Below are 13,549 nucleotides of genomic sequence, written 5' to 3'. Positions count from 1 at the left end.
CTCTCTTTCTCTCTCTCTCTTTCTCTCTCTCTCTCTTTCTCTCTCTCTCTTTCTCTCTTTCTCTCTCTCTCTCACACCCACACACACTTTCTACTTTGTTCCTTCAAGGAAATGGTTAAAGTAAGAGGTGATGTGATGTGTATGAGTTTCTTGGGGAGAGTATGATTGGTTGTGAGAAGGGCTCAGAGTTTCGATTACATGTATAGACACACTTATATTTGCATCATTATAAAATTGTCACTGGTGGGATTTGAACACAGGATGTATTGAAACATTACTTGGGATTTGAACACAGGATGTATAGGAACAATACCTGAATATTTTATCTGAATTTTTACCTATTCTGTCATTCACCTGTTTTGTTTTTTTTAATTAAATTTCAAACTTGAAGAAATGGTAAAAACTCAGTACATTTACTACTTTGTTTTAACTAGATACCAAGACATTCTATTCTAGAAGGATGAGAGAAAAGTAAAGGTTTTGTTGTGTTGTTCGTTCCTTTCCCAAAAGAATTTGCAGTGTAAAGGATATGAAATTAAATTACATGCAACCTGAAGCATGCAATAGTTATCACCACCAATTAATATCTAAAATAATGACTTAATGATCCTGTTTTGTTTTCCCTTACCATGCCAGTCATCACTAACATGCAAGTAATTAAAGTTTCAAACATGTTTATGTTGTTGCGGTCATCTTGTTTCCTAGAAATGTCTTTGTGATTAGTAGGAAGGGGATAAGTTTTATCTTAAATTAACGTTGATGGAGAGGTAGACAAGTTGAGGCTGGGAGCAACAGAGGCAGTGGCGGTGGCGGCGGTAATGATGGCGCTATTGGTCATAGTGATGTTGATCATGGTTGTCTTGGTGGTGACTATGGCAACAGTAGTGGTAGTTATGCTGTTGACAGTATTGGTGGTGGAAGGAGTAATGATGATGATGCTTAATTCAGGAACTTAGGCGTGGCTGTATGGGTAAGAAGTTTGCTTTCCAACCGTATGATCTTGGGTTCAGTCTTCTACTGTAGCTAGCCCCAGGCCAACCAAAGCTTCATGAGTAGATTTGGTAGATGGAAACTGAATGAAACCCATCATGCTGACGTGTGTGTGTATGTGTATGCATGTATGCATAGCTATGTGTGTTTGTCATTGTCTTTGTCTTTGTCCCCCACCACCACTTGATAGCTAGTGTTAGTTTGTTTATGTCTTGTGGTTCGACAAAAGAGTCTAATAGAGTAAGTGCTAGGCTTAAAAAATAAGTACTGGGGTCAATTCATTATTCAACTAATCCCTTCAAGGTAATGCCCCTAGCATGGCTGCAGTCCATTGACTGAAACAAGTAAAAGATAGGAAGAAAAACCAAATATTTTAATACCAATGGGCAACAGAAAATAATTCTTAAACAGAAGAAGCAGGAATCAGTGTATATCATTTATTTTCTTTCCCTCTTTTGTTTTCTCTATTTTTACATTGCATTTTTGTTTGTTTTCTATTTCTTCATATTTTTGTTTTCTTCTTTTGCAGATCCGCAAACGAGAAGAATTATTTGATCTTCAAAAGAAATTGGAACAACAACTACAGAAAGAAGAAGATGAACTCCTGAAATCATTCCAAGAACAAGGAAAACAGGAACATGAGAAACTGTCTCAACAAATCGAGGAGGAATGGGAAACTAAGCTGCATGAATTGACCAAAAAATACACTTCTAAAAGCAAGAACAAAATAGAAGATGGTGAAATAAAGGTCAGTTTCTAGCTAACCAAACACTGTCTTTAAGATAAGCTTTTTATCAAATAAATGTGGTGGTGGTAGTGGGGGAGGAGCAGGGTGGTAGGTATCAGCAGTGTTGTGAAATTTTCTAGATACAGCTATATGCTGTGTAGAGTCATTCATTCAGCTTATAGGAAAGTGGTTATACACCATTAGGTGTACACCTGCTTTCCTATATTAAATTCTAAATAACAACGTAACGCAGAACTCCAAACTATCAACACAACAATATTTATTTATGGTGAAAATAGGCAGCAGTTATTTGTGAAGCTCTGATGCTGACATGTTAGAGAGCTCCGCTGTTGGACGTCTGCCATCGTCGCCGGTCGGTGAGAAAAGAGAAAGAATCAGGGCGCCAAACTTGGATATTGATGACTACGCATGCGCACGAGACAAGGCGTTACTACAAGCTCATCCATGTATGGTTTTACATGTGTGTGTGCATGGTACCTTGTAAAGGATAATTGTACACACCTATAAAAGAATTACCTTTGTAAGATTTGAACTTTGAACATCAATGTTATCAACTAAATACTGCAAGGCTCTTTGTCCAACTTGCTCCTGTTTCCTTTTAACACTAGTTATTTCATGATTGACAAATCTTTAATGCTATTTCACAGGCAATGACTATTCAGTTTGAAAACCAGAAGAAAAATCTGGCAAAAACAATGACTTTAAAACGAGAGAGGAAGAAGCAGAATTTGACAATACGACTACGAGAGATTGCACAGGAGCAAACATCTACAATGGTGAAGAGGCAGAGTGCTCAAATGTTGAAACTTTTCTCAGAAATGAAGAATGAGCTGTGTACAGAACTTAAAAATGAGTTGCTCGAGGAGAAAACAGAGAAATCAAATGTAAGTAAATTATATTCATGCAAGTTAGACTGCATCACATCTACACTACAGAGTGTAATTCGCCATGTCACTTAATGTGGACAAACAAATGTTATTGATCAAGATCTTTCTACATCCTACTGAAAATTTTCTAAGTCAAAATCACAATCTTGTAATGAGTGAGCAGAAAATACCTAAAATTGTGTTTGTTTATTCAACTGCTTATAGTGTCTTTACTTTCATTTCTGTCTTTCTATACTCAACTTGTTGCTTTCTATCCCATCTAACTTGTTGCTTTCTATCCCATCTTTTACCCTTTTCTGAGAAGTTGTAGAGCATCTAAGCTCTGTGTATGACAGGTATGACTGACCTTTTTTGAGAAGTGGACTATTAAAAAAAAAATTCAAAAGTTAATTTTTTTTTAGGCATGCCATTCAGAAAGTCCTGCAGGTCACAGTTTGCCCATGATAAGATCATCATTGTCATCATTGTATCTATAAATGAAATGATCTTTGGGTTTGATCTTGAGTCCACTCAAGTCACTACTGACCATTAGGTTCTCTTAATTTGGGCTGTCAATGAACATCTATCATAGTTCGCTGACCATCTGGTACAGAACCATTAATCTGTCACTGACTTATGTGGTACATTTCAATCATCACAGACTATGTGGTATGGCACACTTATTTTGGGGTCTGGAGGAAGGGACAATGCTCTTGACAAATTTGTGGTTCCTCTGAGACCAGTGATACTGATGTCATTAATCTTCCATTTAAACTGTTGCAAATCAATGAGCAACAAGTTATCATTAACCAGCTAGAATGGCCATGGATAACTTGCTGCCCACAAGATTTTCTGAATGGTATGCCTAATGAAAAATTACTTAGAATTTTCTTAGTTATGGGACTCATTTGATAATGACCTATATCTCATGTAGCTCACCTCTCAACAAAGATAACCTGTGACTGAGTTAGAACAAAACCACAGAACTGTCATTCACTGACGTATTTATATATTATTCAAGCTATCATTGACTGACTAGTTCAGTTCACTGTGTCTTGACTGACCACTTGGTGGGTATAATTATGCAGTCACCATTGGTTTGATACTGTACATTGAGTTATCACTGACCATCTGGTCAGCAATAGTATTAACCAACTGGTATAATTGACTTGAATCATTACTGACCAGTTACTACAGTTAACTTCATCCACTGTACTCCTGGCTCTCCATTACTTCACATAAATCAAGAAACCCTGTATCAATACGAAACCAGTAAACTTGTCACTTAACCTACTTAGCTTTCTTACAGACTTCAATTACCACTGACCACCTGGTACAATTGTCTTGACCCAGTTCTACAATCTTTCACTTAATTGATTAAAACTTATACAATACAAAAACAGTAAATTGATCTCTCTATCCAATTTCTTTACAGGCTTCAGATGCTGATATTTCTAACATGGAATTAGACAAGGAAGATTCAGAAAGAATTGACCAAGTAGTTAATGAATTTGTCAAGCTTCCTGTTTCTTCTGAACCTCCATCACCTCATCCTCCAAGTTGTCGGAAGAGTGAAATTTACACCGATCCCTCTGTCTTTAAGGATATTGATGATCATGTCATTAAGGTAGGGATTCAATATTATTTAATAGTACTTCATTGGTGAGATGTATCACATGTTTATATATAGCTTATTTTATATTATATTGAGATTCAGGAGCAAGTATATTATATACTAATAAAAACATGCTGGTATATCACATACTAATGTATATGTTAACAATTTATCACATACTCATATAATACATACACATGTATCATATACTGATACATCACATCCTGATATATATCTCATAATTATATTACACTGTAGCATACCACATAATGTATAATATATTTATCTTTCACATAGTTATATACAATATAGTAATATATTACATATATATATATATATCACACACTAATATATCTTGTAATATCTAATATACTAATGTATCACACCGATATATTGCACACTAATATATGTATATACTAATATATTTCCAAACATAATGTAACATTATAATATATTACATATTGGTAGATCATATGCAAACATATATTATGCTAATGTGTAATATCCCAATGTACAAGATTAACTATATCACATTAGTATAACATATTATTATACCATTGTCATATCTCAAAACCTTCTAATTTTACTTTAGTGAGATAAAAATACTCAAAGTAAATTGTTATATTATGATATAGAAAAATATTGTATTGATGAAAATTTAAAGTAAAAATGTTTTAAGGTGTAAAAAATATCAGAAATCCCTATAAGTTGGAAATTTTATAGTAAAATAATTTCATGATTGAATCATCATCATCGTTTAACGTCCACTTTCCATGCTGGCATAGGTTTGACGGTTTGACTGAGGACTGGCAAGCCAGATGGCTACACCAGGCTCCATTCTGATCTGGCAGAGTTTCTACAACTGGATGCTCTTCCTAATGCCAACCACTCCAAGAGTGTAATGGGTGCTTTTACATGCCATTGGCACAAGGGCCAATCAGGCAGTACTGGTAATGGCCATGCTCGGATGGTGTCTTTTACGTGCCACCTGCACAGGAGCCAGTCCAGCAGCACTGACAATGACCTCGCTCAAATGTTGTTTTCAACGTGCCATTAAGGTGATGCTGGTAACGATCACATCACGCTCGAATGGTGCTTTTTACATGCCACTGGCAAGAGAACCAGTCAGTGGCCCTGACAATGATCACGCTCGGATGGTGCTCTTAGTGTTCCACTAGCACAGATGCCAGTCATGCAGTGCTGTCATTGAATTTGATTTCTATTTCACTTGCCTCAATAGATCTTCACAAGCAGAGTTTAGTGTCCAATGAAGGAAAGGTACAGTGGGCTGGTTACACCACTGGCATAGGCCACAGATTATGGTCTCACTTGGCTTGCCGGGTCTTCTCAAGCACAGGATATTTCCAAAGGTCTCAGTCACTAGTCATTGCCTCAGTGAGGCCTAATATTCGAATATCGTGCTTCACCACCTCATCCCAGGTCTTCCTGGGTCTACCTCTTCCACAGGTTCCTTCAACCACTAGGGTGAGACACTTTTTCACACAGCTTTTTCATCCATTCTCACCACATGACCATACCAGTGCAGTCGTCTCTCTTGCACACCACATTAGATGCTTCTTAGGTCCAACTTTTCTCTCAAGGCACTTATACTCTGTCTAGTATGCACACTGACATTACACATCCAGCAGAGCATACTGGCTTCGTCCCTTGCAAGCTTATGCATGTCCTCAGCAGTCACAGCCCATGTTTCACTGCCATGTTGCATAGCTGTTCGTACACATGCGTCATACAGTCTGCCTTTTACTCTGAGCGAGAGGCCCTTTGTCACCAGCAGAAGTAGGAGCTCTCTGAACTTTGCCCAGGTTATTCTTATTCTAGCAGCTACACTTTCAGAGCACCCACCCCCGCTACTGACTTGATCACCTAGGAAACGGAAGCTATCAACTACTTCTAGTTTTTCTCCCTGGAATGTAACAGAAGTTGTTCTCTGCACATTTTCAGTGTTTATTGCTCCTGAGCATCTGCTACAAACAAAAACTATCTTGCTAGTTAGCCTTCCTTTGATATTGCTGCACCTCTTATGTATCCATAGCTTACACTGGGTACATCTTATAGAGTTTCTACCTACACCTTTTCTACAGATTGAGCAGGGCCATCTACCTGAAAGGATTTGTACTTTGTCTGCCTTCCTACTTATTAGGACTTTGGTTTTAGCTAGGTTGACTCTAAGGCCCTTTGATTCTAATCCTTGCTTCCACACCTGAAACTTCTCCTTAGTTCTGATAATGACTCAGCAATTAGAGCAAGGTCATCAGCATAGAGGAGCTTCCAGGGGCATCCTGTCTTGAATTTCTCTGTTATTGCCTGGAGGATTATGATAAATAGGAGGGGGCTGAGGACTGAATCTTGGTGGACCCCTACCTATACCCAACCCTCACCTTACTGACAGTGTCCCTGTACATGGCTCGCACAGCTCTCACTAACCATTCTTCCATCCCTAGTTTCCTCATTGACCACCAGATAAGGGATCGGGGGACCCTGTCAAAGGCTTTCTCCATGTCAACAGAAGCCAGGTACAGATGTTTATCTTTGGCTAGGTATTTCTCCTGCAGCTGTCTTACCTGAAATATAGCATCAGTGGTGCTTTTCCCTGGCACGAAACCAAACTGCATCTCATCTAAACTGACTCTCTCCCTAATTAGTTGGGCTATGACCCTCTCCGTGATTTTCATTACCTGATCCAACAACTTGATACCTCTGTAATTATTTGTATCTAAAGCGTCACCTTTACCTTTGTAGCAGTTGACTATGGTGCTGCTACACCAGTCATTGGGTATGACACCTTCATGTATCACCTGGTTAGCTATACAGGTGACTAGGCTATAGCTGACACCGCCAGATATTTTGAGCATCTCTGCAGTGATTCTTGATGGGCCGGGGGCTTTCCTTGTCTTCATACTCTTAACTGCTTTATCTACCAAAACATTACAGTAAGTTATAAATAATGAATGAAGATATTTAAAAGGATTACAAAGTAAAATTTCTATATTATGGCAGAATCTTTATTTGGTAATAACTGATATAAATGTTGGTTGGTTGATTTCTCCAGTTATGCTTTGCATCACAGAGAGAGGAAAAGAGAGTAAAAGAGAGATGCAGGGAGAACTAACATAAGAAATGCAGGATGAGAGCACATACTAGGTTTGGTAGCAAGCAATGAATAAAGGAACATAACACACACAGTGAGAAAGAATTAGAGTGGCAGAGGAGGAGGAGGAGGAGAAGGAATAAATGAGAGAGTTATAAAAGTTTTTCTTTTGAAAATTAGTACCTATTTCATCATTTTGTCAAGTGAAAGTGAAATCGTGATGGCACCTGTACCAGTGGAGAGCTAAGAGCACCATCTGAGTGTGATCGTTGCCAGAGCAGCTGTCTGGCTTCCGTGCCAGTGGCACGCAAATAGCACCATTTGAGCATAATCATTACCAGTATCGCCTTCCTGGCACTTGTGCCGGTGGCACGTGAAAAGACATTCGAGCGAGGTCATTGCCAGTGCCGCCTGACTGGCCTTCGTGCTAGTGGCACGAAAAATACCCACCACACACTCGGAGTGCTTGGCGATAGGAAGGGCATCCAGCTGTAGAAACTCTGCCAAATCAGATTGAAGCCTGGTGTAGCCATCTGGTTCACCAGTCCTCAGTCAGATCGTCCAACCCATGCTAGCATGGAAAGCGAACATTAAACGATGATGATGATGAACAAGAAATTTGATAAAAAGTTACATTATAATTATGGTATGTATGACATATTTCTTGATATTACCCATACTAGCAAATGTATACTTCCATAGTTACCTGTAATATGACAGGCAACTTTCTAGTATCAAACTAACTATTAGATGTTGCTTTACACCATTTGTCACTATGTGCTTCTTTGCACTGTTGTAGCTTTTAAATAATGCCACTCCAATGGCTAGGAGGGCAGTTCAACATTTCTTCTGAAGGAAACACCAGTCCATTGAAGAATTAACCATTTACAGCTGAGTGGTTTTGAACAACATGTAATAACATGTTTTGCTCCAGAACACAACCTATGAATTAGCAATCAAGAGTACAACATTCTAACCACTAGGCCATGAACCTTTTACCTTTAGTATTTAAGACAAAAACCTAAAATAAAATCTTTATAATTCAACACCAGCAGTAACAACAAATATTTTAAATCCCTTTTCTATGCCAAAGCTCTGTTAGCCTTGTGGGTCCATGATAAGCTTCTTAATTAATCATACTCATCATTGTTTACTTTTGAAGCAGAGTTTTATGCCCAGGTCCCCATCCTGGTGCCAACTCTGTTAGTTGCCTCAAAAACTGAGGTACACACAGTCAAGGGATACACACAGTGAAAAAATGTTACGATGTGTAAAATATTTTATAATACACTAGAAATGTTGTATCAAATTAAATATAGTAGATGTAATACAATAAAAATGCTATAAAACTAGAAAATGTATAACACATTAAAATGGCTACAAACAGGTATAATACAATCAGGTTCAAAATCTTATCATAAGCTAATCATGTTATATTATGGCACAAAAAAATCATATGAAACAAAAATATTTTCAAGTGTAAACTACTTTGGCAAAAATATTATAAGGTAAAACTATTATCAGATAAGATTGTTATAAGAACATTTAATGAAGCATCAATTGCAATAACAATAAAATGAAATGTTCATTATTGATTTATATTTTGTAGATATCTGAAACTAACCAGGGTACCTACACTGACCTCATCAGGTTGCTTACGGAACATCTTCAATCTGAATTGGAGAAAGCAAGGTAATATATACATGTACAAATACAGGTGTATGAAATACCATTCAACATAAATTCTACATTTATTACAATTATCTCCATCTCTGAAGGATGTGTCATGGTTAACAAATGACAGTTTAGAACTCCCTATGACGAGGGGAGACAATCTTAAGAATCGAGGCTTCTTCAAAACTGATATGCCATTAAGGAAATGGACAGGCTTATTGTCTGGAGATAAGAGGATGGTCATGGTCACATGTTTCTACCTCAATATTCATCATCAGCACAATTGTCCTAACCTAACCCTCCATCTCATCATCATTTGCTTCACCATTTTACATCTGATTTCCATACTGGCATGTGTTGGACAAGCTGTAAAGATCTGCATCAGTTCTTGTTGAGAATTACTACATTCCTAGATGGGTCAAAGAACCACATCTCCCTTGTATGTTCCCTATGTAGCTTAGTTACTACAACTCACTATTCATCCTAACTTTTTATCCTTTTTACAGCTTGAGTACATTTTATCAATTGGTTCTTGGTTTTTATTATGTATCGAATATCGTAGGGTAGGGCAGATAGGACATACGTTTTTGAAAAATTCACAAAATCATTAATTTTACCTGCAAATAAATTTTATTGACATCAATGTGTTCATATTGAATTAGCATTTGTCAAAATCAAATGTGGAAAACAACATCCATCATGTAGTAACTGTTTACATTGATGCATTTCTGAAAGTGTTCTTGGAAGTTGACCTACACTCTCTCCAGCATTGTTCTGTCAATTTGGGCAACTTCCACACGAATAGCTTCCTCCAAATCATCCAGTGTATGGGGAGGCTTCTCCATAAGAAATAATCACACATGGATAAATCAGGAGACTGAGGGGGCGAAGGAATTTCAGCACACCTGGAAATGAGGCAACCACTGAAGAGAGGGCAAAGAACGTCCATTGATGCTCTGGCTCTATGGGCCGTCACCCCATCCTACACATCAAGTAGGTATACGTTTTTGTCATAATTCAGGCACAAAGAAGTTGTTAATCATCTTGATGTATCGCTCAGAGTTCACAGTAACAGCATTTCCATTATTATCTTCAAAAAAGTAAGGACCAATGATGGCAGCTTTTCCAACAGCATACCTGACCATCACTTTGGGGCTGTGCAGTGGTCTTTCATGCAGTTCTCTCAGATTTTCAAGAGCCCAATAATGACAGTTCTGTTGATTCATCATGCCATTGAGATGAAAATGAGCTTCATCACTCATTAACAAAATGAGGTTGTCATTTGCCTCAAAAATTGCATCCATCTGTCGTGCAAAGTTAAGGTGCTGTGCATAGTCCCATGGTTTCAACTGTTGCCTAATGACCAATTTGTATGGGTGGAAATGCAGATCTTCATGCAAAATGCACCTTGCCAATCGATTACCGATGCCAAGTTCAGTGGAATGGCTCCGAGCAGAGTGATTCAGACTTCGTATCAAAGCTTGTCTGACGTGTTCCACCAGTCTCGTGTATGAAGTGCTTTCACCCAACATAACATTGTGTTACAGTGGGGAACAGCCTGATTTCAGTGAATGTTGAAGTGGTGTCAAACCTCATACTGAACTGCTGTGACAGACTCATTATTCTTCACATAACTGTGATAGGCAAACACGCAATGCTCTATCATCCACAGCACCATAGCTTCATCTGAAAAGAAAAAAAATACTAAGACACCATGGACTAAATGGTACCTGTCAGACATATGTCCCTCCTTCTGGAGCTGAGTAATAGCCATTTCAAAAGCATTCGTCCTCTCTGCCCCACCCTGTATTTGACTATCTTTTTATTTTTCAACATATTTTTCAACATATTTTAAACATATTAATGATTATCTCAAAAAATAAAATTATTCTGTAGTGTTATAGTATTGTAAAACTTAAATAAATGTAAGTGGCATTATAAATATAAATATATTATATACATATAATTTCAGAGGTCTACTTCCCAGACAAGTGATTTGATCTGAGATCCATTGATATATATATATATATATATATATATATATATATATGAGAGAGAGAGAGAGAGAGAGAGAGACACACACACACACGTACGTACATATATATGCATGTGTGTGTGTGTGAGACCACTGTCATGATCATTTTTCATGCTGTCATGGATTGGACAGTTTGACTGAAGCTAGCTAGTCACAAGATTGCACCAAGAAGCTTGACTATCTGCTTTGGCATGGTTTCTATAGTTGTATGCCCTTCCTAATGCCAACCACTTTACAAAGTGTACTGGGTGCTTTTCACATGGCACCATCACTGGCAAGGTCACCAAGTAACTTACAAAGCAAAACCCTTCAACTGATTGGGGAAGCAGTATCGAGAGAGGTAGCTTTGTGCCAGGCAGGGAAAGGTTGAGTATGAATAGAGGGGACAGTATCTTGGCTACTTCAGTAGGAGAGAGGAGAATGAGAAGGGAGAAATGATGGAAAAAGTGTGATTGGTGGGGTTGTACACTAAAGTTACAGGGAAGGTGTGTACAAGTAGGACCAAGAAAGAACTGGGTAGGGTGAGTGAGTGGGTAAGTTTGCAAGATTGAAAAGGAGAGTGGGAGGTGGGGGAAGGGCATGCAGTGAGTGGAGACAAGTAGATGGGGGGTGTTAGGAGGATATGCTGTGGGAAAGAGATTCAACACATTGTGTGCAGGTAGGTTCACAAGGGTGCAAAGGGAAAGTGAGAGATAGGGGAGAGGGGAATACAGTGAGTGATAAACTCAGGTGGGGAGCTGGGATGCGGAAGCTGTTAGGAAGATTCGTTATTGGGGAGAGGTTTGTCGGGGAGAGATTGTGTGCAGAAACATGGACATAAACACCATGTCTTTATGGCCTCAATTTTCCTCAGCTGGATGGGTCTTCTCCAGCACCACAAATTGCCAATCATCTCAGCCCTTTGTCATCTTGCATGTGTGTGGTGTATTGTATTTATATCTCTTTGTTTTCATGTCATATGATAGATGTAAACAAATAACTTCATCATGCAAACTGTGCCCCTTGCCGACAGTCTTCTGGGAAAACATGTTCAACCATGACTTCACCTGAAAGCAGGTGAGGATTGCCAACAGGGAAAGTATCTGGCCCTAGAACATCTACCATGAATTCTGTCTGACCCATGCAAGTATGGAAAAGTAGACGATGGTGATGATATATATATGTACATATATATACACATACATACATATATACCTGTATGCATATATATTAATTTCTCCACAGAAGATAAAATATGTGGATATACTTAGAAATGATTATCTCTTGCTGAGCAGCAATTCTTATTCTCTGTCTCTACTACTGTATATACAGCTTCCTGTAAGACCAACATGTTTATGTATATATGTGTGTGTGTGTGTGTATACACACACACATAAATATATATATATACACACACACACACACACACATATATATATATATATATATATATATATATACATGTATATATACATGTATATATATTCCTCTCTATAAATATACATACCTACACACACACAAAGATACATAAAGGCACAGATGTGTGTGAGTGTATATATATATATATATATATATATATATATCTTATATGCATGCAAACATGTGCTATATGTATGTGTTATGTGTCAATGTATTTTTGTATTGAATTATATGAGCATATGTCTATATTCATGTACATGTATGTTTATACCTACATACATACACACATATATGCATACATACATACATACATACATACATGCATGCATTTAGACAAATTAACAATTGTATTTAACACACATGAAGTTATGTGGGGTTTTAGATTGTATATCAAGCATATCAGATCAGAGATAAAGAGATAAATCAAGAGATTTATAAGAAAAGCAGCAGCTATAAAACTGATTAAGTTATCTACGTATATCTGTATTATGTACAATTACACCTACACAACAATATACATACATGAAAAACCAATACAAGTGTCTGTCTGGCTATCTGCATGCATCATACATACATACGTACGTACATACAGCCAACCAGATAGACAGATGCATGTATACACATGTATTGTGTGTTTAGTGTTGTGTAGGCATCTGTGTATAGACAGCAGATACGCATTGATATCATAATCAGTTTCATGATTGTTGATTTTTTTTTACAAATCTCTTGAACTCTTTATCTCTGATATCATATGCTTGATATACAATCTAAAAACCCCACATAACTTCATATGTGTTAAATACAATTGTTAACTCGTCTAGATGCTTGCTTGATTTGATTCCACACTCCTTCTATGCTATATAAGTTGGCAATCAAGCTATTCATTTTTTTTTTTTTTAATATTTCTGTATCCCTGATGAGATGATGCAAGCATTGCATAGAAGAGCAAGTGGTATTGCAGTACTGAAATGAACTCACTAAATGAATCTGTTGAAGTATCAATAATGTTGCTTTCCTGTTATTTTTTCTGATGAAAGATATGTGTGTGTGTGTGTGTGTGTGTATATGTATGTGTGTTATATATATATATATATATATATATATATATATATAT

General features: G+C 37.4%; 1 protein-coding gene across 1 annotated transcript in view; it reads left to right on the top strand.

Annotated features, from left to right (window-relative positions):
- LOC106868781 (hillarin) overlaps nucleotides 1–13,549 on the top strand; it is a 124,774-nt gene that overhangs the window by 98,509 nt on the left and 12,716 nt on the right. The window contains exons 4-7 of the mRNA XM_014914199.2: nucleotides 1,520–1,738; nucleotides 2,386–2,622; nucleotides 4,040–4,231; nucleotides 8,938–9,020. Of these exons, the coding sequence (XP_014769685.1) occupies nucleotides 1,520–1,738; nucleotides 2,386–2,622; nucleotides 4,040–4,231; nucleotides 8,938–9,020 (731 nt within the window). The remainder of the gene's footprint in view (nucleotides 1–1,519; nucleotides 1,739–2,385; nucleotides 2,623–4,039; nucleotides 4,232–8,937; nucleotides 9,021–13,549) is intronic.

Source organism: Octopus bimaculoides, chromosome 8 (genome assembly GCF_001194135.2).
Source record: "Octopus bimaculoides isolate UCB-OBI-ISO-001 chromosome 8, ASM119413v2, whole genome shotgun sequence".
NCBI classification, from domain to species: domain Eukaryota; kingdom Metazoa; phylum Mollusca; class Cephalopoda; order Octopoda; family Octopodidae; genus Octopus; species Octopus bimaculoides.
This window is presented reverse-complemented; position numbering and strand designations above follow the sequence as displayed.